The sequence below is a fragment of the Camarhynchus parvulus genome, chromosome 4, assembly GCF_901933205.1.
Source record: "Camarhynchus parvulus chromosome 4, STF_HiC, whole genome shotgun sequence".
Classification (NCBI taxonomy): Eukaryota; Metazoa; Chordata; class Aves; order Passeriformes; family Thraupidae; genus Camarhynchus; species Camarhynchus parvulus.
In genome coordinates, this window is record NC_044574.1 from 8,548,614 (window position 1) to 8,576,165 (window position 27,552).

The 27,552-nt window shown below is 39.7% G+C and overlaps 1 protein-coding gene across 1 annotated transcript; it reads right to left on the minus strand.

Moving 5' to 3' along the window:
• Positions 1-1,021: 1,021 nt before the first annotated feature.
• LETM1 (leucine zipper and EF-hand containing transmembrane protein 1) lies at positions 1,022-26,261 on the minus strand. The gene is made up of 14 exons (XM_030947642.1): positions 26,058-26,261; positions 21,864-21,921; positions 18,272-18,728; positions 13,528-13,671; positions 12,719-12,856; positions 9,623-9,826; positions 9,051-9,170; positions 7,878-8,009; positions 7,085-7,255; positions 6,307-6,462; positions 5,413-5,547; positions 4,660-4,847; positions 2,640-2,778; positions 1,022-1,317 (listed from the first exon to the last, which is right to left on the minus strand). The coding sequence occupies exons 1-14, from the start codon at positions 26,134-26,136 to the stop codon at positions 1,168-1,170; spliced, it is 2,271 nt and encodes a 756-aa protein (XP_030803502.1). The 5' UTR covers positions 26,137-26,261; the 3' UTR covers positions 1,022-1,167.
• Positions 26,262-27,552: the final 1,291 nt, after the last annotated feature.

A 27,552-nucleotide genomic window follows, 5' to 3' on the forward strand; every position in this document is an offset into this window, starting at 1 on the left:
CTGCTAAGAAGAAATATTAATGAGAAAACCTTGACCTACTGCCAGTATGTAGTCACACATTTAAAGACAGTGACTATAAACCAAGAATGTAATCAAAGACCTGGCAATACCAGAAATTACTTGTTGACTGCACAGTAAGCAAAGCCATGAGATGAACATATTTATGTACTCTGACTATACTTTGTTAATGACTTTATACCTGAGATGAAAATTGAGAGGTAAGAAAACTAGTTATGGTGTAAATAATTGTCAGATGAAAAACAAGCACACGAAGATAGCTACATTTTTTAAAATATATGCAAAAAGCTCACAATTGACATTTTCCCATTTTGATTATTTTCATCCTGCTATTCAGACAAACACTTTAACTCACTTTACCATGTGACAGATTGTGTTCTGAAACTATTTTAAAGGCTCCTGTGATTCCAATGCTTTAATAATTCATGGAATTTTGAGTAGAAGCAACATACTCTACTCTCTAGTCCTATGAAATTTAAGGCACCCATAAGTAGCAAACTTCATGCCAAGTTTCCATTCTAGGGAAAAATAAATCTGATTTTTCCCTTCAACAGAAAATAATAACCATGAATTCATAAAAGTGATCAAAATGCCACATTCTCTGTCAGTGAGGCAACAGCTTAGTGATATTTAGCTTAAAAACCCCTAAATCTACAAAGCTACTACTGAAGCCACAGAATCTTCACCAGCAGATTAGAAAATGTGTAATATTGTGATGGAACAGAAAGATTGTATTAAATTTTGAAAAAGCTAAAAGGTAGAAGCAGAGCAAGGTTGGGCCCCATGTTAATGATGGAAGAAAATAAATGGGAAACATTTCTCCATGATAGATACACTGGATTTATACAGCAAACTTCCAAGTTTAATGGATCACTGTACCACAACAATGAGTGCAAATACATGTTTTTGTGGGCAGGAGCACTGCTACAGAAGCCTATTCTGTTTTCATCAGTATGGAATGACACTAAATCACTTCTTTGACGAACGGAAATTTCATTCCATATGTCAGAAAACTTATCTACGATTTATTACCAGAATCAGCTCAAAACACTTCCCATAATCACAAAGCTCAAGTAATATGTAGCCATTAGACACAGAAAGATATACAAGATTTTGGTTACAACTGTGATTAGCTTCAGATTCTGAAGCTTAATTCTTTGCTTCTGCAGCTTCCTTATCATGCTTTTCCTTTGCCTTCTCTTTTTCCTCCAGTTTTTCTTCTTTTTGAAGCAATGACATAATCTCAGCAACCTGGCTGGTGCCAATATCAATATCTTCTTTGTCAATCAATTCTACAACCTACACGAACATAAAATGAAATTGAGAGCACATTTAAGTTTTACATGATGGAGGCGTTTTCCTATAATAAATTTTGTTGAGACAACAAAAGTATTCAGTTCTCATGTTCAAGAAAAACAGAATTTTCCTTCTTACACGGAAGACAAATTCAAACCACAACCAGTACCTCAAACACATCCAGAGTACTAAAAAAAAGCTAAAATGTAAACTAAGACTTAGAACTTTTGACCTTTGTGTGTGCAGCACACAAAGATATTTTAAAGCATTAGTAAAACAGACCCATTTATTTTATCTGTTTCAATGGAAAGCTGAGATTCCGTACCTGTTGAAAAAATATTTAAGACAGTAATTTATAGGCTTAATTTTACTTTTATTTAAGAAGATCTACTGTATCAGACAGGCACAAAGTTAAAAAACTTCAAAGCAGAGGGGGTGGGCGTTTCAGAAAGCAAACGAAAAAAATAATCTAGTAAATGATTCCAAATTCCTTGAAATAGTTTTTTGTACAAATGTATTCTTGGCATATCTCCTCAAGTTCCTAGACTTATTGTGCAACATATGCAGAATTTACAAGTACATTTTATCTGTGTTGCTAAATGTACAACGGCTGTTTAGAGCAACAGGGAAGATAATCACCACTGGGGCAGCAGAGAGGAAAAATGTGTTTCAAAAGGCTGATACTGTATTTTCTAGCTGGCCATAGTTTAAATGCTATTTCTGTATCCAGTAGCAGAATGACTTGAGGGAAGAAAGTTTCACTACAAATCTAAATTTACGAAGTGAAAAAAAACCAAGAAAATGAATGTGAAAGGGTGAGAAAACCTGAGAATGTTCAGCAAAATGAGAGAACAGGACAAATCAGGCAACAAACACAACCTGTTGTCTTTCAAGCACAGGAAATACAGATCTCAATGAAACATCTAAAGTATACAAATAGGCAAGCAAAGCTGCTATTTTGTATTGATATGAAACATATCTATGGATGTTATGTCAAGACTTTCTCTAACAGTGGTAGTTCTACTCCCTCTCATTTGTAAGTACTAACAAAATTACCATATTTTGAACTTGACAGAGACATACAGAAAAACCTACAGCTTTTAAGGTTATGTGGAAAAGGACATGGATTTCCCCCCACCAAAAAAACCAGCCATATATATTCTCAAGATGCTGTTATATAAGATCTATTTACAATACATGCCAAAAACCTCACTGGCATCAAGTAAAGACCCTTGCAAAAGACTGCACTATGAATTTATGCCCAAACAGGTGCAATGTTTGAAGGATGGTTAGCCTTATTTTCCTTATGAAGTCCGCAAACTTACCTTAACAACATTATCTATATCAATTTGGCCATCCTTGTTTTCATCTAATGCCTCTGCAATCCTTGTTAGCTTCTCCTCTGGAATCTTCTGAATTTGTTTCATTGCATTAATTAGCTCAGTAATGCTGATGAGATTCTTCCTGAAGAGAAATCACAAACTCTACGTGACAAGCAGTTACTACAAAGGAATAAGGTTGACAAAAAGCAATACTGGAAGCTACTACACTGCAGGATGCTTGTAAAATTATTAATTATTTATTTATAATCCTGAACAGAATGCAAAAAAACCAAAAAGGAGTTACTGATCAGAAAGTAGATTTTTATCTTACCATCGAATCTCATGTTTTTAGATCCATATCTTTTACTGAACAAATATAAGTACCCAGAAGCATATGAAATAAAGATTTCTGTTCTTCCCAGACTGTGTATCTAATGCCCTTTGTCCCTTCATTCCCTATTGACCAAAGATATAGTGCCATGTTTCTGGCATCCTTTTACATATAGAGGCTGGCTGACAGAAAATCAATGAGTCACAGGAAAACAAAAGCTGAGAACTAATCACTTGAGCAATCGAGCTGTTTTGTTCAACCAGCTTCACTTGCTCCTGTCAAGGACCAGACTCTGGGGAAGGAAGGACTAGCAGGTTTCAGATGTTACTCTCTGCTCACCGATCTCATGATTTCTGTATGTATTTTGCTAATTTGAAGGAACATCTTCCAGCACAGACCCCGCTGAAATGCAGGAGACAGTGAAGCCAATAAATACTAAACAGAAAGGCTTTATCAGTGTAGTCTCAGCTCTTCTAGGCACAGACATAAATGTTCCTTTTATGCAAGGAACATTTCTCATGCTGTTGCTAAATGGCCTGGACATGGCTTGATAAGGACTGCACCATCCTGAAGGTTAAGAGACAAGCCTTTGACAACTAAGCAATATTTAAACTAGTAATTTTCAATCAGCCACAATCACCTACAAAATTATCCAGAAAACCAGCCATTACAAAGTATAATTACATTCAGTACAAGCAGATTCTGCATTGCACTGTTAGTTTACAAATTCAGATGGTTTTGATCAACAGTTTCTCTGTAGCACCATTCATATGGCTGCCTTATTACACAAAATCTGCAACAAATGACCGTTTGCCCTGGGGACTGGAAAACACAGAGCTCAGAAGCAACAAAAGCAGAATCCCTATTTCTGTTTAGTTATGCTCTTTGGGAGCTGCCATACTCTCTTAATGAATCACACAAAGTGGTGCAAGCATAAACCAGATTAATACAGCATTCATGATCACAAACCATGAGAGTTTGTGTCACAGTTTCCAGGTATTTCAGAGTGTGTAACAAGCAGTGTATGACCATTTAACATAGGATTGCCTGATCATCTCCAATAATATTAAGACCTGGATAAGTGTTGATAAATGAATTCTGTAATGAAACTATCAAGAAAGATCTTTAATTGAAAATCTCTGTGTTAAAAAAATTGAAATGAAGTAAATCTTTTGGAAAGGGAATGTGTAAAATGATCTCCTCCCTTCCATTAGATGCATTTCCCCACTTGTCTCAAGACACCCTAGACCCTTGCAATTTTTTTTCCTCACTAACACATTTGTTACTAAATAACAACAAATATGCTCACACACTGTTGTGCACCTTTTCAGTCAATGGCACAGGGTAAAATTACTCTGTGAGGAGCATGACTAAGGGGATGATTTCACCTGCAATCCTGTTAGTGCCAGAGGCATGGGCAAGATGGTAAAATTCTAATCAACACTCGGACTTTCAGAACACCCTCAGGATCTGGGGAATTATACATCCTTTTTTCCTTCATCAGCTCAACCATATTTAGCCTTAGAAGAGAGAAAATCTGCAGCACAATTTTGTTAATTTGATTTTTTAAAAATCAAATATCTTAATATTCTAAACAAGTTATTCACCAATTCTTTTCTAACCACACATCAGATGAAAGCAAGAGTGAAGGTGAACAGCCAGAGACACATCCAGTGCTCCCAGATCACTTACCCAGCAGAAGTATCCTCACCATCCAGCTTTGCATCTGCTGTCTTTTGACTTGTTTCTAACTCTACAATAATTTTGTCTATCTGACCAATCATTCGGTTCACTCTCTTTGTCAGTCTCTTGCTTGCCTTTGACTCTTCCACTGCCTCTTCCTCACCAGTTTTAGAAAGCTCCTTTATCTCTTGCAAGTCCTAGAAGAAATGGTCAAAAGAGACAAAAGCTTTTGCTGGTGTGAATTTGCAACAGCAAACACTACTGACTTCAACCAGCATTTCAAGACAGGAGCCATCTGTAGATGAAATACAAGTCCAGAGACATACAAAGCCAGATGGAATTAGAACAATAAATTTTAACACTGCTGCCTTTTCTATGCACCCCTTAAATGTCATTTTCCACACCTTTCATAAGACTGGATAAGGTTCATTTTACTTATCTTGGAAATTTCTGTAATACTGACATCTCCACTTGCTAAGAAAGAACTGCAGCATGCAGCAGTCAGGCAGCTCCTGTTACCCCAGTCCCATGGGAACAAGAGCAGGAGCATGAATCTCATCTGCTGGGAAGTACTCTAGTGATAACAATTAGGCTTTGAACATGTTACACAAATGAGGCTCTGCATTGTCACACACAAAGTTCATTCACTCAGCTTCCAACTTCAGACTAACAAAGAACCAAGAAAGATAATCTTTAAATTTGGATCACTTCTGCTAAAACTAAACATGAACACAAAAAGAACTTCCATGCCCAATTCTTCACCTCATTATATTCCTGGATATCATCCTTCAATTCCTCAAGCTCCTCCTTTTCCTTTGTTAGTGATTTTTTCTGTTCCTGTAGCTTGGTGCAAGCATCACTGAGCACATCAATCTCCTCCTTGGTGATTTCCTCACCCTGTAACAGAAAACATAGAGAAATTAGTGAAAGGCACATTTGTGATCTCCCTGCAAGATTTTCAGTCTTCTAGCAGAAAAGAGAAAACACAAGATTCTTTTTACATGTTTGGAATCACTACTATCACATTTTGAGGCTAATGCAAAGATTTTAAATGGTAAGGCAGTTAATTTGCTATAGTACTGTTTTTTGAAGTGCACCAGTATTAAGTTCAGCTAATGCAATTGATTATGTGAGTTTCTGAAATTCCATACCTGATCATCTCATTTAAGAATGTTTAACTTCATTCTTGGGCTAAGCAATTAAAACAACTGAGAAACAATTCACCATGTATGGGAAAAGATAAATTACACCCAAAAAAAAGTAAAGTTTGGAAAGTTGAGCTGTAGAAAAGTTATCTTCAATAACAATTGTGAGAATGAGGATGAACATCCATAGTAAGTACACCTGTCTCTTGAAAAGCTCATAATAAAATATGCATGGGCCCATTCCATCTACAGATAGTGCAAATGCCCTCCCAAAACAGGTATATTAATTTCAATAATGCAGAGAGATAAAGGAGATGCTCTGAGATGTTTTGCTCTGACTTCAGCATCTGCATTGGTGAATTTTCAATCCACTAAGTAGTTGTTTTTAGCTGATAAAATGTGATGAGAGGGTTAAAAGTGAAGGGCAGACGAGCAATTTATCACAGTCCTCACATGAATGCTCTGAATCTTTACATTTAAAAGTATGAAAATGTGTGGTTATTCAGATTACCTTAATGCCTTCCAGCACTGGTGCTGTATCTATCAGTGCCTCTGAGTGCACTGCTGCACCTGCCCGTGCCAGTTCTGGTTCAGCATCCATCACCACCTGGCTTTTTTTAGCTTGCAGAGCAGTTGCTTCAAGATCTGCTGCTGGTTCCACCGCTTTCTAAATTTAAAATACCTCATTAGGTTGCATTTAAAAAACCCAAAACATTAGCTGTATTAGCTTCAGTAAAGAATGACTTGTCAAAATAGAAATAGTTGCCAAAGTGGAAACACACATTTTTATGAGAAGAGGTTAAAAAACTGCAACATATAAAGTGGTTTCACATTAACATACCCACTTGTATTTCAAGAACTACTCCTGTGAGCTCCTGAGGCTCAATTCACTAATAAAGCAGGCCAGCAGCTTTTATAGCCAAATATTATACAGCAACATTATCAGGTTAATGACAAACAGAAAGTGCCAAAGATAAGAACATTTAAAATGTGGGGTGCAGAAAATTTAAAACAAACAAAAAAACAAAACCACTACCTTTACTACAGAAAAAGAAGTCTTCTCTTTCTGCTTTAATTAAGAAGGAAGAGAAATCAAAGTAAGACTGAGCCAAAATTTTATAGTAAACTTTTGTGTTGCAGTCAGTTTAAATATTCTCTCATATCTTCCATACGTGCATTTGAAGTCCAGTTTTTTGCAGACAATACCCAGAACAGAGGCAGTAACTCATAACATGCTAGTGTTCACACCACTTGACATTTACTCCTCAGCAGTTGTGAGCAGAACTTACCATGGCTGCAGCCTCAAGCGTTTCTTTGGCTTTCTCTGCAGCTTCAGACATTTTCTTTTCTTCATTTTCTTTTCTGATGGCTTCTTCTTCCTGAAGTGTTGCTTCCAGTCGTACTTTGTTATCTATTTTTTCACCTTCAACTTCTGCCACTTTCACTTGAGCCTCTTTGGCCTAAAAATAACAGAAGTAGCTAATAGAAGTGTGTATATATATACATGTATGGCTGCATAATGCAGGTTTAGATATCCTGATTGAGATGGGTAGTACAGGTATGCTAATGAATAAAGTCAAAGCCCCCAGGTGTTACCCAATTTTTGCATTTCTCAGAAAAAGATGACTCTCTGTCTTGAGAAAGTTTTCGGTTTTGGTGGAAACATGAACTTTTCACCCTGAAATCATACATGTTCTACATGTTCTTCATTCTCTTTCTCTCAAGACTACCAAAAATCTGCTCTGATAATTTCTCTCTCAGCATAACCTTATGTATTTTTAGGTATTAATGTCTTTCTATGGCCTGAAGCACTGGTTTTTTGTACGTGAAAGGTGTATTCTAAATCTTCTTATGCTATTACTGTCTGCTGTCATGTAATCCAATATTGCTCTGTGTTTGCTTTATCCTCATATCTCTCCACATACAACACAACTTCTGCCTTTGAAGGTCACACAAATAAACCTAGCTATGATTTAGTTTTTCAAGGAAAAGCAAGGAACTGAGAAGAACATCTACTTGTCTGGGTGGATTTTCAGTCATGACACTGAAAGTTAGTTACACACTATGTCCATCAATACTTACTGCACTGTCTGGTAGTGTCTGAAGGGTTGTTTTGAGCTGATCAGCTGGAGAAAGGGTATCTGGAAGATACATGGCTCTGGATAAAATAAGCAATGAAGTAGGAATTTCCTGGTTCAGGTGCAGATCTAACCACTGTAAGTGCAATACAAAAAACAAGTCTTTAATTTCAGGATGTTTTATTCTTTTTTTACAAATAAAATCAAGTTAAAGTAAATACATTTTTTTTACCACTACTTATCAGTCAATATCCTAACACAGGATTCTTACTCCCAGCTAAGCATTAGAGCCATTTCAATTAAATATAGGAAGATGTATTTTGTTTGAAGAAGCATTTAAAGAAGTATTGAATGAATATTGGAACAAGTGGTTTGTTTCACATGCATCTTAAAATCACAGAACCATTTGGGTTGGGCTAAAGATCGTCCATCTAGTTCCACCTTCCACTAAACTGTTCCTCAGAGCTCCATTCAACCTGGCCTTCAACACCTCCAGGGATGGGGAGTCCACATCTCTGGGCAACCTGTGCCAGTGTCTCACCACCCTCACAGAAAAGAATTTCTGCCGCATATCAAATCTAAACCTGCCCTCCTTCAGCTTAAGGCCATTCCCCCTTGTCCTATCAGTACTGTCCTAGTGAAAAGTCCCTCTCCAGCTTTCCTGTAAGCCCCCTTTAGGTACTGAAGGTTCTCTAAGGTGTCCCTGGAGCTCTTTCTTCTTGAGGCTGAACAACCCCAACTCCCTCAGCCCATCTTCATAACAGAGGTGCTCCAGGCCCTTGTAATCAACTTAGTGGCCTCCTCTAGACATGTTCCAACAGACCTTCCTCTAAACCAGGCAACATCAAGAGACAACTGATCTACTAGGTGAAAAATTCCTTTGAGCAAGATAATAACTGACAAGACAAACTTTCAAAATTGCAAGCATATTTCAGATATGTTAAATTTGAAGTATCTATCTGCATCATCAAAACATCATGGTCAAAAGGCAGCAACCCACAGCTACCAGACACTTACAAAGTACATGTGACAAAAGCTTATTAAGAAGAAAGACTGTTTTAACCAAGCCTTTAATGAGAACAGAATCAAAATGACTGCTCAGAGTCAAGACAAAAACCAGAGCATCGGAGCTAATAATTGGAATTAGGTCTGTGTACTGAGTCTTGCAAAACCATACCTGTTTGAGCTGTTCCTTGAGACGCTCCTCTGTCACACCAAGAGCTCTCATCCCTCGGGCACGACAAGCTGCCTGCAGTTCTTTAACAGTCAGGCTATCAACTCCTTCTTCAGCAATCATCTGCACAATGGAAAGGAAATCTGACCGTGTTAGAGCTCACAACAGAGGCACCACCAGCACTGCACAGCCACGTGTTACAACAGCCACTAGAGGCTGCTGTGCTAACACAAAACAGCCTCAGCTGCTCCCACTGCTCCAGCATGCACAGCCAACCCCTAAGCTGATACTTCTACCAGCTCCCTTACAAATTATAGTTTCATAAAAATGTTTTTCTTTGTGATATAATTATTTTCATTTCAACTAATGGTAGATTAAAAAATATCAGTTTTTTCTTAACAAATAAGGACGCTCCTGATTTTAAGCTCTTCAAGCCTTTTTGTTCAAAGTTCTCAAAAAAGACAATTAGAACAAAAAAGGAAAATGCCTAGAAAAACAAACATACATATATCCACACACACCCATTACTGTTATGTGTCAAAATTATTACACAGTGCCTATTCAGAATGACTCACCTTGTCATCTGCTTTTATGCTTCTCAACCTCATTGTCAGCTGGAAGCGGAGAAAGTTATTTGTCCCAATTGACTGAAGTTCCAACAATTTACAAAGTGCCACCAGCTGAGGCCTGGTCAGATTGTCCAGCGTCAACTCATCTTCAAACAGTTTAGAGAACCTTAAGATCTCCTCATTACTGGGTCTTTCACCAGTTTCCCTGATCTGTGAGAAAAAAACAAACACACACTAAGCTTTTCAAAGCAGATGTTATAGTTGGGCATTATTTTGAATAAGAACACTCTCCTCGTTTGCCAAGCACTTTGCAACAGTTTTGGGATAAGAAATAGCACATAAGGAAGGAATGAAAGAAGTACTTAAAAAAACAAACAACTTACTTATATAGGCAAAAGAATTGATAGTGCTGACAGTTTCCAACAACACTGCATAATGGACTTAGGATAAAACTAACAAAACAAAAATTAGATGCACCTGTACACTAAGGAGCAGGTCTAGCTGAATTGCACTGCCATGAGATACCTCAAAATATATATATACACCTCTGAGTTACTAAATAGTTGCTGCAGGAGTCACACAGGCAAATATTTGTTCTGGTACCATATTTACTAAACACAGAAACAAGTAAGATAAAGATGGGAAGATAAAGTAAGACGTTCAGCCAACGGCAAAAATTTTGCAACACTTGTGTCCCCATGAAACACAGATTCAGACACTTCATTACCTACTTTTCTTCATTTGTTACAATACTCTGGCTTTCAATTCCTAGACGTTCTGCAGCACCTCGGTGCAAATGTTTTTGCACTTCAAGTTATTCCAAAGTATAAAGCAATGTTTGGGAAAGGACTCTGCATCCTTTGTGATGGCAGGTTCTAGGTAACTGCTTATACAAATGCAAAGTTAACACATCTTCAGTGATGTGTTAACAAAGAATTCCCAATCATTAAACCCAATTATTGGATGCTGAAATAACAGCTCAAAGAAGTAGGAGAAAAATTCCCTGGTCTCATCAGGTCACAGTAAAGCATTATCACCTGTACAGATGTTGATTTTTCTAAGTATGCCACCAAAAGCTTATTAGTGACATCACCACATCAAAGATCTACAGAACTTACAATTACGTACTCCCAGTCTTAACATCTTCAGTCTAATCACAGATATAAAAAAAAAACTTTTCCCAATACTTCCACTTTTTTTAACTCTTGTAAAGAAAACATAAAACTAGGTGATATCAAGTACAGTTTGAAAACGTAACATTACCTGTACTGCCTGACTTATCATGCCTACCTGTTTTACCTGCAAACTCAAATATTTCAGTGAACAGCTACTGAGTACAGAAAAAGGTAAAAATCAGGAGGTGAGATGGCCTTGAGCCCATTAACCTCCAGGATACTTTTGTACAAAGAAACCATCTTGAAGAAAGAAAGTTCAAAGGCCTTGTTGTTCCACTTTGCCAGTGCATTCACCACAGGAGCCAAAAATGGCACTTCAAAAACACAGGAAGTATTTTCTCCCTTGTTTAAAGATGTTTAAAGATTTTGACAGAGCCAAGCATGTGTTTCTTGAAAGTACAAACTGAAGCTTTCTAGTACATCATTAGCTACAAAGCAACAGAGACAAATTCTGGAATTATGCAGCAGATACATTAAGTCTGCAATCAATGGCTCTTGCAGTATCAAATACTTCACCACAGAAGCCACTGTTAAAGAATAGCAAAAGTAGGAAAGAAACATTGAAGCTGCTTCTTGCTCTGACATTTATTATCCGGTACTGTGAAATGAGATCAATGAAGTTTGTCTCTGTGGCACAAATGAGAAATATAAAGCTCTAAAAAGCACACCCACACACACGAAATGCAGGGCTTGAAACTTCTTTTTTAGTCATCAGAGGAACTTGGGACTTCCTCCAGCAAATGTGGAGTGAAACATCATTTATTTCCATGAAAATTAACGGCTAAATGTAAATTCTCAGTAGCAGCTCTTCCAGAAGAAAATGAAATGTTCTGAACATGAAGCATGAGTGGGCAAGTTCCCAGAGCCTGCAGGGGCAGTGCCTCAGCCACTAACTGCTGTAACTAACCACTTACAATGTTCTGCAGATTCAAAAGAACAGAAACAGATGACTGCAGAGAGGCTGCACAGGGACTTTGCAAGAAGTTACTGACTGGCAAAATTTGCCACTATGATTATGTGAGGTGATCTATGTGGCACGATCAACATCATCTTATCACTCCACACTTCAAGTTCATGTCTGAAACCCCTGGGCTCATGTGCCTTTTTCTGTGCAAATACACACTCTCTTCAAAGGAGGGGACCCCTGCCTTTCTTTCAACAAAGCACTTGGTGATGCTGCTGGCTCCACCTCTTATTCAACAGTCCCACAATTAAGAGAAATCAGAGCTAAGGACTGTCCTGAGAAGACTAAAGAAGGCATTTTTCATCTCTCCAGGGAGTACCTTATTCTCACCTACAGTCTGGTGAAAGGAAATACTGTGAAACCTAAAGGCCATTAATGCAGGAGGCAGATGTCTGACACTTAAGACTCTCTGTCAGCAACTGAACTTAAATAGGAAAATTTTGCACAGCAACTACATTCTAGCTAAACCTCAGATTATACCACATTCTAGCCAGTATAGCAACTGTGCACTTAAAAACAAGTTTTTACAAGCAGAATTAAATTGGACCAAAAAATTTACTTTTCCCCCATTAAGTTTCAATCAGTTAATTAGGAATGAAGTCCTCTCCCAGTTTTCATACCGCATGTTAAAAAAAAAAAGAGGTCAAAACCCATATGAGTAACCACTGAGAACACCAATGTTTCACGTTAGAGTTAACCTATTAACAAATAAGTGAACAAGAAACAAATGAGCAGAAATATAGTGCTTCTAGAATTAGAGAGTAAAAGCACCAGCTAGAACACCAAAGTTAATAATAGGAAAACTTCATCACACTGACAAAAAAAGAAATTTATCCTAAAAAAAAACAACTACTACATGCTGTTTCTTCAAGTCCAAAATATAAAGGTATATGATGATTACCATAGCCTTGGTTTTTTTTTTTTTTTTGTAGGAAGAGAGAACATATTTTCCAAATTTTTTACCTTTTGAAAGAATGTTGAAAAATCTTTTGTAACATTTCCCTTGGCTGCTTTATTTTTTAAGGCCATCTCCTCAATGGTGTCTTGAAGAAATTTAGCCAATTCAAGCTTTACTCTCAATTCTTTCTTCAATCTTTCCTCCTGTTAAAAAAATATTTGTTGTTAAAAGTTCCTGCCAGAAATACATGGACTAAACATAACTCATCTGGGGACAGAAGTGAAGTGGAGTAATTCTGAACTTCTGCTATAACACACACATTCCAAAGGGGCTTTCACTCTTCCCAAAGATCCCCAAATCACACTGAACAAGCTGAAGAGCTCACTGTGTGCTCTGAAAGCAAAAATTTGTGGGGCTCTTTCAGTGGGTTTTTACAAACCTCTAACAATTCTGAGAAAACATAACTAGTAGAAATAAAGCGTAAGAAGCTACTTTAAATTTTAAGAATACATATGGAAAAACTTGTATCAAGACTTAATACTACAAATGTTACAATGTCTAATTTAATACAACCAGAAAAACAAAATAGCTTTAGTTCTCCTTTGTAGGAGTCATAGAAAATGGAAATGAGGATAGTAGAAAAGACAAGAGAGGCTTTCAACCCTGACAGCTTAGCATCTGCACATATCAAAACCAGGATGGGACTGGTTCATTATTATATGTTCAAAAGTGAAATCTTCAAAATAAGGAAGATAAAGGCATTACTCCAATACTGAAAAAAACCCAACGTTTTTAGACTTTTTCTAATTTTTTTACCAAGAAATTTCTAATTTTTTTTTAAATATCACTGGATTATAAATTCAGACCTGCTTACCTTTTTAGACTTTGTCTCAAATGTAGAGGGAAGCATATTAGGGAACAACTTAAGAGCTACTGGAAGTAAAAATTCCATAAATGGGACAACAAGAAAAACCAAGAAAGGGACCAGGCGAAAAAGATCAGCACATATTCGAAGAAACTGGAAGAGAAAAAAAATATTGATAAGCTAATATTTAAATACTTATTTTAAAAATACTTGATTTGGTCATCTAATTGTCACTTAGGCCCACATACATATATTCGCTATGAAGAAATTTTAAAATAACACCAAAAAAGGATGTGACAAAGTCAGTTTTTAGTGGTTTTTTTCAAGTTGCTACATACTAGAGAGTGCTGGAGTTTCACCAGTTTTCAACACTATAGAAAGTATTTCAAAAGCCTCACTGTGTCTCAATAGGATTATTGAACAAGTATCTCATTTAAACCTCTTAAAAGCACCTGAAAACAGGAGGTGGTCATTTGTTGTCATTAAAGCTGCTTAACTTCTTTTATGCATCTTTATTTGTGCTCCACCACTTCTTACATGCATGAGCTACTATGGAATAAGTAATCAAGAGTAAAATGAAAGATCCCTCCCCCTCTGCCTTATAACAATTGTAATGTACATTTAAATCCAGGGTAATGAGCCCAGCTTGGTAGATTTTTTTTTAAATCACTGCATTTCCAGAGCAGTAATCCTCTGAAGCAGGTGGTGTTTGCTACTGAATCTTGAACTGCATGAAATAAATACTGTCCTTGTGCTTTCTGTAGACTCACAAATATATATACCAGGCTGTACAGTCTATTATTAAATCTTTCAGTAATTGTTGAAAGCTTCATAACTCAGTTTATACTGGGGAGTGAAGATCTTGCTTGACTCTACTTCCTTTTACAAAAGAAAAACCTGGTTGTTGGGAATCCCATCAGCTCCTAAATCAGAGCTACACTCTGGTACTCCACTGCCACAGCACTGTCATTCCACATCAAGACTTGATAAACACAGCTCTGAGTGGCAAAAACTGGCAGGATAAATGCAATTACAACAGTAAACCCATGCTGCCCACTCCAGCCCCTCACCACAGTTCATGGCAATCAAGGGGAACAGCAGTAACAACCAGCACAGACCTCCATGTCCTCAGGACTGATTTGCTAGAATACAAAACCTGTAAAACTCCATTCAGAATTTTCTTACCATAAAACCAGCCAAAATCTTAAGCACTACTGTATGTGGAAGGCACATGCTCTACAGATTCAAAGTCTGGCATTTTTCTTTGTACATAAAAAAATTCAGTTTCCCAGAAGGGATGCTTTGGTCCATTGTTTTGAGGCTCAAGGATTTTTCCATTCATTCCAACAATGGAAGGCAAATGACTACCATGGAGTTAAAAAACAAAAAAAAGTAAGAAAGTTTGGAAGAAAATTTTAAAACTCAGAAGAAAAGTAGATTTTCCCTAAAAAAAACCCTGAAAAATTTCTATAGTGTACAGAATTCCTATTTTTCCCCAGTCTCTATTCTCAGACAGTGCGTGCAAGTATTTTTACAAGATCCATATCCAAGGAAACAGTTTTACCACCGGATTAAGGCAACTTAATGCTAACCTGAGACGAGGTATAAGGAGCCATGAAGGTGCACTGGCAGTCATAGCACTGATCCAGCTAAAACTGACCCATAAATACATAGACAGACAGGGGAAAAAGGATCAGTACAAACCAAGTGGGGGTGGGGCAGGAAAACTTGATTTAAGCACCGAGCTTTTCACAGCAGCACTGCCCTGGATCAGCTTGCACAAATCATGGCACTGCACCCTCGGCTAACTCCAGGAAAACAGCTTTCTGCAGGAACCTAATACAATGGTGTACGATTACACACACAGGATTTGGCAGCACAGCACCAGAACCTTGTGACTCCCCTGTATCTGCTCCTACAGCTGGGTGTTCCACTCTTCCCTCCTCTGCAGGGAAGAGTTTGTAAAGCTGGCAGACTTGCCACAAACTCCCTTGGGTTTGCCACCTCACTGCCACACCCTGAACCACCCTGCTGCAGGAGCCAGCAGTTAGGTTTTTTTAAAGTCAGTACCATGTCTTACTTCTTCCTTTTTACTTCTGCCTTTTCTCCTAAGTGTAGATCTGTGACCCTGCTGAATCCAAACCCTGCCAGCAATTGTACAAGCAGAATTTTGGAATTGACTTTTAGTTTACATAAGCAATAGGTCCCTTTGCATTAGCCATGCTGCAATTGCATGTTCATGTCGTTAGATTACTTGGATATATTTCCATTATTGCCTCCAAAGAGGAAGGAAAGGGCAGGCAGAAATAACTCATTTGTCAGTCTGCATGAAGATAAGATTTCTCTAGGACCATCAGCTCATGTGCCGCTTAATACTTTTAAAGCAGTATATACATCAACTTTTACTTTATATTTTTTAAAGTTCAGGAGGTAATCCAGCACCAAAATGTTTAGACTTCTTTAAATCAGTCAGTATACTAGAATTTAAGGTCGAACTGATAAAAAAAATGAGCTGTGTTGAAACAAACTTGAACTAAGGTTTATAAAAACCCTAAAAGGGTTTTTTCAGCTGCAGCCTGGTTTGCTTTTCAGTGACCCTGGGTTCTGAACCTACCATGCCCTCAACTCCAGAGACACAATGTCCACTTCCTCCAAATACAGAAAACAAAAAACCTAGACTGAAAAACTAATATTACTGTAGTTATTAAAACTATTTTCTCTACATCTCCTACACTGGATTTGCATGCATATAAACACATACTTACATTGTTATTATTAGATCAGAGATAGGCTACACCAATGTAAATACTAATTTATATCTGCAAACAAATAAATGGCCATTTCATTAAACAGAGAATTAATACTGAAAGTGAACATTTGCACAAAAAGCAAATCTAGGAAGGCCAAATGCCAGAGCACTACTTAAACATGAGCAAAACAGCTCTATCATCACTAGATAACAAAATCAAAATGTAATCAAATTAATAAATCCATCAATTGATGGAATATTACTGCTGTTCATATAATTTCTCAGAAGTATGGCTCAGTAAACATGAAAGAGGCAGGAAAATCAATGGTTCCAATCTTCCCCCTGGAGAATTTCCCATTCTGTTTTAAACCATGAATTAATTCGTCTCGCTTGGCTTTTCAAGTTCCCCAAAGCTCTCAATAAACCAGCACAAGCCAGAACTGCTACTTCAAGAAGTCCTGCAGTCCTCACCTTCCCCTATCCTCAGTTACTCTTTCTGGTACTCCATAATCCCCTCTCACGTCAGCAGAGGCTGTTTTATTTATTGCTGAGGCCCGTCTCAGCTGGATCAGCTGCCAAGCACTCTCTTGTAGCAGCCAAGGAAGATGGCAGAACTGGAGGAGCCTGAAGATGCTGAGACCATGGAGCAGAGGAGTCTGATCGGAAAGCACACCCACCCAGAGACAGAAACTGATACATGTAACAATTTTTGCTACTTGTCTAACCTTGTGAATTTAGGAAGAATTTTCATACTGCATTTAAGATGTGATGGGTGATGGGTTTTAATCACACACCAAATTGTTCAAATGTGACCAACTTTTATCAGGAAATGATAAAAACAATGAGCAGATACTTGTATTTTTGACCATTTACGGGAAGTTTTGAGGGCAGAGATGTGAACTCAGCCCATTGTGTGTGCAGGTGTACAAACTGCAGAGAGCCACACTGCCCACAGGCAGTACTCAGCACTTTGCCCCAGAGCACACACACCTTCTGCCCTCCAGCTTTTCTTCTGGAACATCTTTCCAGCAACAGCTGAAATGCTTTTTTTTTTAATAAAGGCAGGAAGACAGACTTGAATTTTTAATCTCTATAAACTGCTTAAACAGCTTGTCCTTAAAAACAGTAAAATGAGAACTGTCAAATCAGCATGTTTGATATTTTGCCAATGAACTGAAGTTGAATATCAATTATTCTTTCAAAAAAAAAAAGAAATTAACAATACCAGCTTAATATTTTGCAGTCTTGTCATATATGAACTCACATCCAATGTTTTTAAATACCCATATAACTTTCCATTCTAATTAAATATGCCTATTTCATGCAAAACCTGAAATTACTATTGAAATTCATACACATTATCCAAATTTGAAAGCAATCACATTTTGCACTCCAGATTTCATTTCTCTTTTCTTTAAAATAATCAGTTGCATTTTTAGTTTCATAAATGTAAGCAACATGCCATAAATAAAGGAAATATATCTGGGCTAAAATTATTTCAGATATAATTCTAACTGAGATAGCACATCATCAATCATGCATTTCAGCCTGCAGCTTTTATCCCATTCAAAAGAACCCCATTAAGCAACAAATGGGAACTGAACTGGCACAGATTTAACATTTAATAGCAGTGTTTACTAGCAATGTTTACTAGCAGTTTCCCACTATTTTTCCAAGTGGAGTGAAAAAGCAGAGAAAACGACTGTATATGACACATGGCTGGGAACTTGAGAACAAACCCCAGTTGCTGCCCATGTGACAAAACAGAAGAATCCTCTGCTGTTCCAACAAGAAAATAACAAATTTATCTTCAATAATGGGGAACATAGGAAAAAAATTTTGGGGTAATACCTAAAAATTTCAGCATCCACATAGTGAAGAGGAAGGAAACACACTGAGGAATTTTAATTCTAGGAACAGAAGACAACAAAAAGCAGTAACTCGGTTCTAATAAACAGAGCAATCACTGAGGACACCCAGAGGAAAGTGGTCTTTACTCAGTACCTGTCTCCGCTCCCGACGAGACAAAGTGTTCCCGTGCAGGATTCTCCAGAGCATCCTCGCAGCTATTTTGGTGTCAATCCACAGCAACCGAAACCCGTGGTAATAGTGCTTCAGTTCATCCACAATCCTCTGCCCAAGAGATTTCTTTACAACTTCCACTTCTGTTGGACTATATACAGGACCTCCTTCTTCCAGCTTCTTGTTTTTGTCCTTTAAGGACTTGAGTGACTTTTCAACTATGGAGTCATCTTGAAGAGGACGTGAAGAATGCCACCACCTAACTGGAAGGTACTGGGGACCTAAAACACCCAGGGTTGCTAGTGGCGTCCATGAGCCAGAAGAGCTCGTGAGAGTGAAGTGTATCTGCTCAGATCCTTTAGTCCAACAACAATAGTGAGCTTTTCTGGAGTAGGCGTAAACAGGAGGGACACTAGTGCAATATTTAAAGTGTACAGTCCTTCAAAAGAAAAAAGCATTCAAGAATTAGCAACAGATCATCAGCTATTTCTAGATATATATTTGCACAGATATATATATTTATGTATTTATAAAACACAAAATTTGAGAAATATCTACTGCATATTTAAGGGAAAAATATTTTTTATTATTAAAACCAATGTCTATACATGAAAAGAACATTTGGCTTTACTTCATGACAAAAAAGAATTAACCCACAGGGAATTTTCCATTATACGACTGTGAAAAGGTATTTTATTTTATTCCAATTAAATTAAGAGCAGCCACCACATATGCTTTCCATTTAGAAAGCTACACTTGAAAACTAATTGTAATTTCATAAAACTAAATGTAAATTCATAAGTAACATGAAGTCCCTTCTATTACTTCTTCTGTTTGTGCAAAACATTCAAGACAAAAAAAAATATAAATTGTATACTTGGGATAGGTGCTGAGTCAGAGAATTAATACCAGAGGAATCCGATTTCATTTGAGTTCCTCTCTTACCACCTCCATGCATCCAGTTTTCCTTATTCAGCACAACCTTTTGTAAAAACTTCCATCACAGGACTGAGCTGGGACAGAGAGAACCAACACTCTTCTACCTTGTTCAGAACTTTCCTCTTTTCTTTAATTAAATGTAAACTGAAGTTAGCAGGGAAGCACTGCTGAAACACCACTAACACTCCAATATACACAGAAGAACCACTTGTTACATACAAGTAGGATTGTACATGCTTTTAATAAAAGATGGGGAAAAAAAAATAGCAGATAAAATATTTCATATAAATGAGTTCCATTAGTGTCCCTCAAACTGAAATACCAGCAGTAAGACATCGACAGGACAGAACTGACTGAGGTGTTTTCTTCATGGAGCCAGTGAAAAACAAAAACCATGAAAGCAAAATCAGAATGTGTTTTTGTCTTCAGCCAATGAACAGAAAATAGGTTCAAGTGTCTTTACAGGTCTTAGTAACATTTTAAGGAAAAAAGGTTTATCATACACTTAAAAGTGCTAGCCTCAGTCATTCAATTTTCAGACAGAAACACTTTTTGAATTTAATTATTACACACTCAAGAGAGCTTTAATTTACTTTAATGGTTCTGTCTACCCAATGTTATTCAAATAAACCTTTGTACAAAAAAATTACTAAATTATGACTTTTTAAAGACACACTATTTTCTAGTTTAAACTGAAGTTTTAGCATCTGACCATTCAATGGTCAGACAACTGTTGGAACATACACAGTTACACAAAACAGTCTCTTGGCTCACATTTACACAGATATTAACTAGTAAGAATTACAGTTTAATTACTTTAGGAAAATAAGCTACATATTCAAAACCAGATTAAAACACCTGCATAAATCCATCCACCCTGACTGCAAGGCATTTCCCAAAAGCAGAGCTCCAGGCCTACAAGCCAAGTTTCACCTACATACATTGACACTCTTCTGCATGGCAGAGAGGAAGAAAGCTCTGACAGCAGAACTGGTTCTGAGTCTGCAGGGAATAAAAATATTGCAAGAAATGTGCCTCTCTGAACACACTTTCATAAGAAGGATGTCAGACACACAATTCCTATCCCACCTGTCCTCAGTACTTATCACTAGAGTCCCGTGCATTCCGATCTGTGTCACGTGGGGTGTGGGCATTAGTTTCTCATATTTTAAGTGACAACATTATATTAATAGCAGCTTTGGTTAGGGGGAAAAAAAAAACAAAACAAAACAAAAAAAAACCCCAAAACAAAACAAATAAAAACCCCCAACCCAAACCTTTTCAATAGAAAAAGATTTTCTGTCCCAATATTCTGCTGCTCATTTCATCACAGAATCATAGAATGGTTTGGGTTGGAAGGGACCTAAAGACCACACAGTTCCAAATCCCCTGCCACAGGCAGGGACTCCTTCCACTATACCAGGTTGCTCAGAGCCCCATCCAGGCCTGGCCTTGAACACTTCCAGGGATGGAGCATCCACAAATTCTCTGGGCAACCTGTTTCAGTGCCTCACCAGCACAGGGCAAAGAATTTCTTCCTTATAACTAATCTAAACCTACTTTCTTTCATTTTAAAGCTATTCCCCCTCGCCTTGTCACTCCATTCCATTGACAAAAGTCCCTCTCCAGCTCCCTTGTAACCCCTTTAGGTACTGGAAGGTGCTGTAAGGCTTCTCCGGAGCCTTGTCTTCTCCATGCTGAAGAACCCCAACCTTCTCAGTCTTCACAGGAGAGGTGCTCCAACCTAACAGGTTTAAAACCATAACTTTCCAGCTTTCCAAGAGATATCTTACACAGTAACATACTAAAAATACATATTTGAAAAGGTTTTATGTATTTTAAAAAATTAATAATCATTAATTCTACAGCAAGTGATATGGAACTAACATGTCTAAAAAAGAATTGGTTTGTTTTGTGTTAGAGGGTTGTGTCTAGGGACACATCCTTATGTTAAATGAAAACTCAGGAAATCAAAGAATAGACCCTGTATCCTGAGCAGTTAGTTTATAAATACAGAACAGAACTGGTATTTTAACATTCCAAGGAAAGGTGTTAGGAAATTCTTAACTACAAGTATGCCTTGTGAGCCAAATCAGGAACAGAGAATGGATTCTGCCAACATTCAACTCCTTCAGCTCCATAAGGGCACACAACAGCTGGATTTGTGACCTCTTTTCAGAAGAGGACACCGTCACCCAAGGCTGCAACATACAATAAACTCCTTTCTTTAGTTTAACAGAGATCCCACTCAGATGCTCTGCATTTTTATCTGTCAACTGTGAATTTCAACTAGCTGCAACTGAATGTTTACTCTATGGAACTCCGTGGAGAAAGTATGCAAGAAGCTCATCAGATCCCATTATGACACCTGGAATCACCCAAGATAGACACTAATATTCTACAGCTTTCACATCAAAAGTGAAACAAACAGGGAGGAAGTGGGCAAAAGGGGGAAGATTTCACTTTCTTTCTTCCACACACAACCAACCAGGTGAAGCGAGTAATACTCAAACTTCCTTTAATCTGTCATTAACACAAGCTGGAGCTAACATTTTAGCACTTTGTCTAGATTTAAACCTACATTCTATGACAGTATACTAACTGATAGTCCAGAAAAACATTCATATTTACTCACATTTTGTTTGCCAGCCTCAGGGATGTGCAGCTAAGACATGCCCGATCTCCCAAGTTACCTAGAAAAATGCCAATAATTAGCACCAATTCTGAAATTCAGGAAGACATTTATCCATGTAGTGAACTGCACACAAATACATGAGTGAAAAGATTAATCTTTACATAGAAATGACTATGCTTGAAAGCACAAAAAGAGGTTGTTTAATATGCAGAGTTGAATTCTGCGGATGTGTGAGGTTGGTTTCCTCTTGTTCAACTGTCTGAAGACAGGTTTCCAAGTCCCTCAGGCAAGAAACTATATTGCAGAGGAAATTCACTGAAAGCAAATGTAATTTTTTAACAGCTCAATGACAACATAGTATCAGATGATCCAAGTGGAGCCCCTGCCAAGTGTTTAGGATTAAAACGGCTTTTTGGTTTGTTTTAAGCAAAACAAATAAAACACAAGCAGGAACCTAAAGAGACTTCACTAGAGAGGTGGAACCACAACACCATTTCAATACACTGCTGCCCATTTTGATTAGCACCTGGTAAAAATAGCTCTACTCCAAGATCTCTCTGCAAAGGAGAGAAGGGAGGGGTGAGAGCCTGACCCAAAGCACGTGAAAAGTTAACTTTGCAGAAAACACTGTATCCCTCAACATGAATTTCATTTGAAACACTACCTCAGGATGAGTCCTAATAGCAGCTAATAAAGTTCAAAAGAAGGGCTGACAGCTACATCTGAGCACCCTCTATCCAGCTACACAGACAAACAGCATCCATTCTGGAAATAAATTGAGAAGATCATCAAATCATGAATCATCTAAGTCGTGTGCTTCAGTAAATGGCCATGTCTGAAAGTCTTCCAACCATAGAAGAAGCATAAAAAACATAAAATGCTACCAATCTACAATCACTGAAAGTCATTCCTGATCCTGCTAGAAAGGAATTCATCTTCCTAAAGCAACTTTAAAAATAGATCTTGTATTAACACCTTGCTACAGTAACTCAACAGGTAGCTACTGCCAAGAGCAAAAAGACTTCTGGACAGATCATTAAAAAAAATCACACAAGCAAGACTTCAAATGTGTTGACTCTTTGGCCAATCTTTTCAGAATTCACTGTAACCAAAATAAAATTTGAAGGCTGGATAGAGTAGGCATACTGTGGAGTTTGCTTCTCCCATCTGGAACCTACCATTTCTGGTCAATCCTAAGAGACAGCAGGATACAAAGATCATTTCAGAGTCCATGGTACCCTTTCCCACCACCAAAGCCAAGACATGGCCTATGACAGAATCTAAAGCAGACAACTGTATCTGAGAAAACACAGCTCCCAATGCTGATGGCCAAAAGCCTTCCCCAACAAAATACCCTAATTATTAGGGGGAAATAGATGCTGCCAAAATCAGATGGGACAATCAGAAAGTACAGAATATAAGTTAACTTATCTGAGGAAAATATTGATAATCAAGGGATGTCCCATGCTAAGTAGACTCTGAAGAAATTACAGCAAAAGCTGTGGCATTATTAAGTCAAAGAATTCACCCATGTCAAGTTGTATCAAACTCTAACACTCACTGCCACAAGTAGAGCCAGGGAAAAACTGTCTATTTCTGGCTCAAAAAGCAAGCCCTGAGAATCTGTGAAGGCACTGTGATACTCTCCAATATTTACAGAGAGAACAGTAGCTAAATAACAACCGAAGAGGCCAACCTAGAAGGACATCCCTGCCTCAAGAAGCAGCTGAGCAAAGCAGAGAAGTACTCAGTGTCTGGAGGGATAAGTCACAGCACAGTAATCTGTCTCACCCAAGTGCCAGGAAGCCCACAAAGCCTTATGTGCCTAAAGCAAGGGTCCTGCTAGGAGAGGGCATTGCCTGCTATGGACAGTGCCCCTAGAACTAGGAGGGATGCTCTGGAACTCAACTGGCTTGGAATATCTCAGATAGAACTCCATAGCAGCAAGACACTTTCACCTCACTTACCTTCTTTCCAACCAGGCTCATTAAATGTTAAGGAATGGGTCAAAGAACAAAATTCCAAAGTTACCATAAGAAAACATGCTAAGGTTCTTGTTGTACAGCACATTCAGAGTGTGAACAGGCTAACAGAAAATGTTAATTCCAACTGTGCCAGTTCTGACCAGAGATCTTTAGGTTTTGCAGTGTCTCTTATAACCATGTACCTAGGAGTAAACCAGCCCTGAAATAAAAGATATACTTCCTTCAAAAGGGGGCAAAGTCCATAATCCTTGCTTCTGGGATAATACAGACATCCAAAAGCATCTGAACAAGGTGAATGCTGCTTAACCATACTCAACACTGCTCATTTAAGAAACCTGCACTGGCTTAGTAAGAAAGAAGGGCAGTAATGCCAGAGAAGCTGTATGTTAACATGTTCCTCATGGAAAAACAGTCATGGGAAACTTCATACTTGAATTTAATGAAGCATGAAACCCGAAGTTTTTAATGTAGAATAGCCACACTGTTACCGTGTTCAGAATTCTTAAAAATAAAATGCTATCCTGAAGTCACTCCCTAGAGAAGTGTAAGCTTGCAGTACTTAACAGTCTGATCTTCACAGGAATAACGTTTAGGATTCTTAGAAGCACTTAGCTTTAACTTAATCTTAGACTACTTACACGTAAAGCAAAGAAGATGAGCTAAGTAAAGCAAAACAATACAGGAAAAAAATACAACATACAAGAATGTGTTAATAGATTAACACCCCAAATAAAAGTATAAAAGTGCCAATAACCACAGTGCACCACAGCACCCTAATTATTTGATTCTATCACAACATTTCAGCTTAGGTTGTCTAAGATTTATAACAACCAAAATTGCAGCAATCATTAGCAGTACTTTTTATGCTATGCCACAAGAATAATCAAAGCTCCCATCTAATTTGAAGGTACATGGATGTGCTTTTTCCCCACTTTAAATAAACTGGGTGGTTAGGATACCCCAGGTTTTTGTTCAGGACACTGTCCAGGCTTAACCTAAATAAATGACTCTACAACAGTAGCTCACAAAACCCGTCAGTGAGAGGAAGATACCACACTTGAGTGACTATTGGTAACCAAGAGGACAGCTGTTCTTTGCAAGGAACAAGCATCCCTACAGCTCATCAGGTCTGCCTGGATGTGAGCGTGCAGCTGCCCAGCTCTCAGTGACAGCACTCCCGTGACAAGTCGGGGCCCTGTGTCAGCGACAGGCAAGTCCTCACTCACCCCCTGCCATTCCAGCCCAGGGTCCTGTGTCAGCGACAGGCAAGTCCTCACTCACCCCCTGCCATTCCAGCCCAGGGTCCTGTGTCAGTGACAGGCAAGTCCTCGCTCATCCCCTGCCATTCCAGCCCAGGGTCCTGTGTCAGTGACAGGCAAGTCCTCGCTCATCCCCTGCCATTCCAGCCCAGGGCCCTCCCTGTGTCAGTGACAGGCAAGTCCTCGCTCACCCCCTGCCATTCTAGCCCAGGGCCCTCCCTGTGTCAGTGACAGGCAAGTCCTCTCTCACCCCCTGCCATTCCAGCTCAGGATGTAAAGAGCAGCCACAGGCCTCACATACCTCACAAGTTATCAGTTGTTTCATTTTGTTGCCACAAAGCTTCAGCAACCAGAGATATTTAAACTGCCAAATTATCTTCATTATTAATCAGTATCACACGATGCGCTTCCTTTTTACTTTCCTAAGCTTCCAAAGCCACTTGTAAAAAGGCAAATTAATGTTTTGTCCATAGCACAGACTAAGAAAACATCCCCTTGTGCTTTCATAGAGAGAAGAAGCACATGACTAGTGACAGCCCCAGTTCACACCCAAGCCGCGCCAAGAGCAAGGCAGGCAGGACCGAGAAGTAGTAACTAACGCGTTCCTGCCCTTTAACAAAAAGCACGTGTTTTTCCCCTCCCAAACCAGCCGGCACTTAGGAGACACGCGTGTCCCAGTCCCCTTAGGATAAATCATCCCCTCCAAGCACGCTGCCGCGGAAGCACATGCCAAGAGGCCGCAGCAGCCGCCGAGCGTGGGCCGGGCCGGGAGCAGCGCCAGCCGGGGCGGACAGAGCGGCGGGGACTCGGCCGCGGCCCTTCCCTCCCGCCGCGGCCTCTCCGCCCACGCCCGGAGCCCCCAGACGCCTCCGACCGCTCTCCCCCCCCCTTTGCCCTCCCGGCCAGGCCCGGCGGGCCGGAGCCGGCGGGCGGCCCGCGGGGAGCCTCACCGAGCCGTGGCGGGCGGCGCAGCGCTCGGGGCAGGCGGCAGGCGCGCCGCCCGCAGCTCTGCAGCAGCATGGACGCCATAGCGGCGCTCGGTGGGCCGGCGGGCGACTCCGGCCCGCTCCTGTCCCGCCGCCCGGGCCGCGGCGATCCCCACACGCCCAGCAGCGCCCGGGAGCCGCGTTCGCCCGGCACCGCCCCGCGGCGCCGGGCACGTCGGGAGCCGTAGTCCGGAGCGCACGGTGAGAGCGGCGGTGGCGCCGGGTGGCGGGGATGGCGTCACCGGGGGGCGGGCGCGGCTGCGGCTCTTCCCTACAGCCGCCCGAGGGGAGCGGTGGGAGGTGCGGTGGGCACCGGGGGTTGTCCCTGTGTCGGGGTTTCTTTCCCCGAGGGTGACTCGCTCGCAGCCCACTGTCCGGCCAGGCCGGGAAGGCCACAGGCCGTGCCCGCTGTGAAGGGCGGGCGCCGATGCCTCGCGGAGCCGCCCAGAGCGCCGTGGCCACACATAACCCCGGCGCAAAGTACAGCGCTCCAGCAGCGCACGGTGCTCTCCCCTTTGGCAGAGGTTGGATCGGGTGATGCTCAGAGGTCCCTCCCAGCCCTCTCGGCCCTGTGATCCTGCGCTGGGTGCGGCCGTGTGCCCGCACGCCGAGGCTGGCGGCTGGCGTTCTGCACACACGTGTGCTGCTTGTGGGTCTCGGCGTGTGGCAGAAAAAATGGATTTCTGGTGGAGCTGCGATGGTTTTTAATAGGAAATAGCACATAAATCGGGCAGTTGTCAGATGTGCCATACTAGTGCTGGGTAATAGTTGGATTACAAGCAGCATTATATTCAGTCGAGTCCTGGCCAGCAGTAGGATCTCTTATCAAATATTTCAGTACTCAGTTAATGCAGTATTATGTGGTACTTTCTTTATTTTTAACTGTATTGACAGATGCAGTGAATAACTATAATCAAATTGCAGAAATTATCATTTAATCTGAGAACAGTGGCATTTTACAAACTGTGTACATGAGGCTTGGGTGTTAATGCCTTCCTTGTTCCAGAAAAAATGGGGGAAAAGCTGCTGGGACTGTCTGTGGACAAGATGGCTGCCAGCCCTGCCAACAAGATGGCTGCCCCAAGGACAGGGCTCCAGGGGGACAAGGGAGCTGTGGGACCAGACCTCTCCTGCCTCACAGGTAACTCACAGCACCAGGCACTTGGTCACCTCTACGCCTGCCTCAGCCCCAAAGAAAATACATGTTACTTAACCTTATACATAAGGGGTAGCAGAAGCGTTCAGGTTTGACCCAAAACGTGACTGTAAACAGTGTCTCATAAAAAGCAATAAAATAGCAAGTGAGTTTGCAGTTTATCTGTTCATGCTTAGGACTAGGCAAATGCAGGAAATTAGTTGGCAATTTTATGGAGTTCTTTTATGTATTTAAAGAAGATGCTCAGGGTTTGTCTGAAGTACAAAAAAAAAATAGATGAAATTTATATTACTTATATTTTTA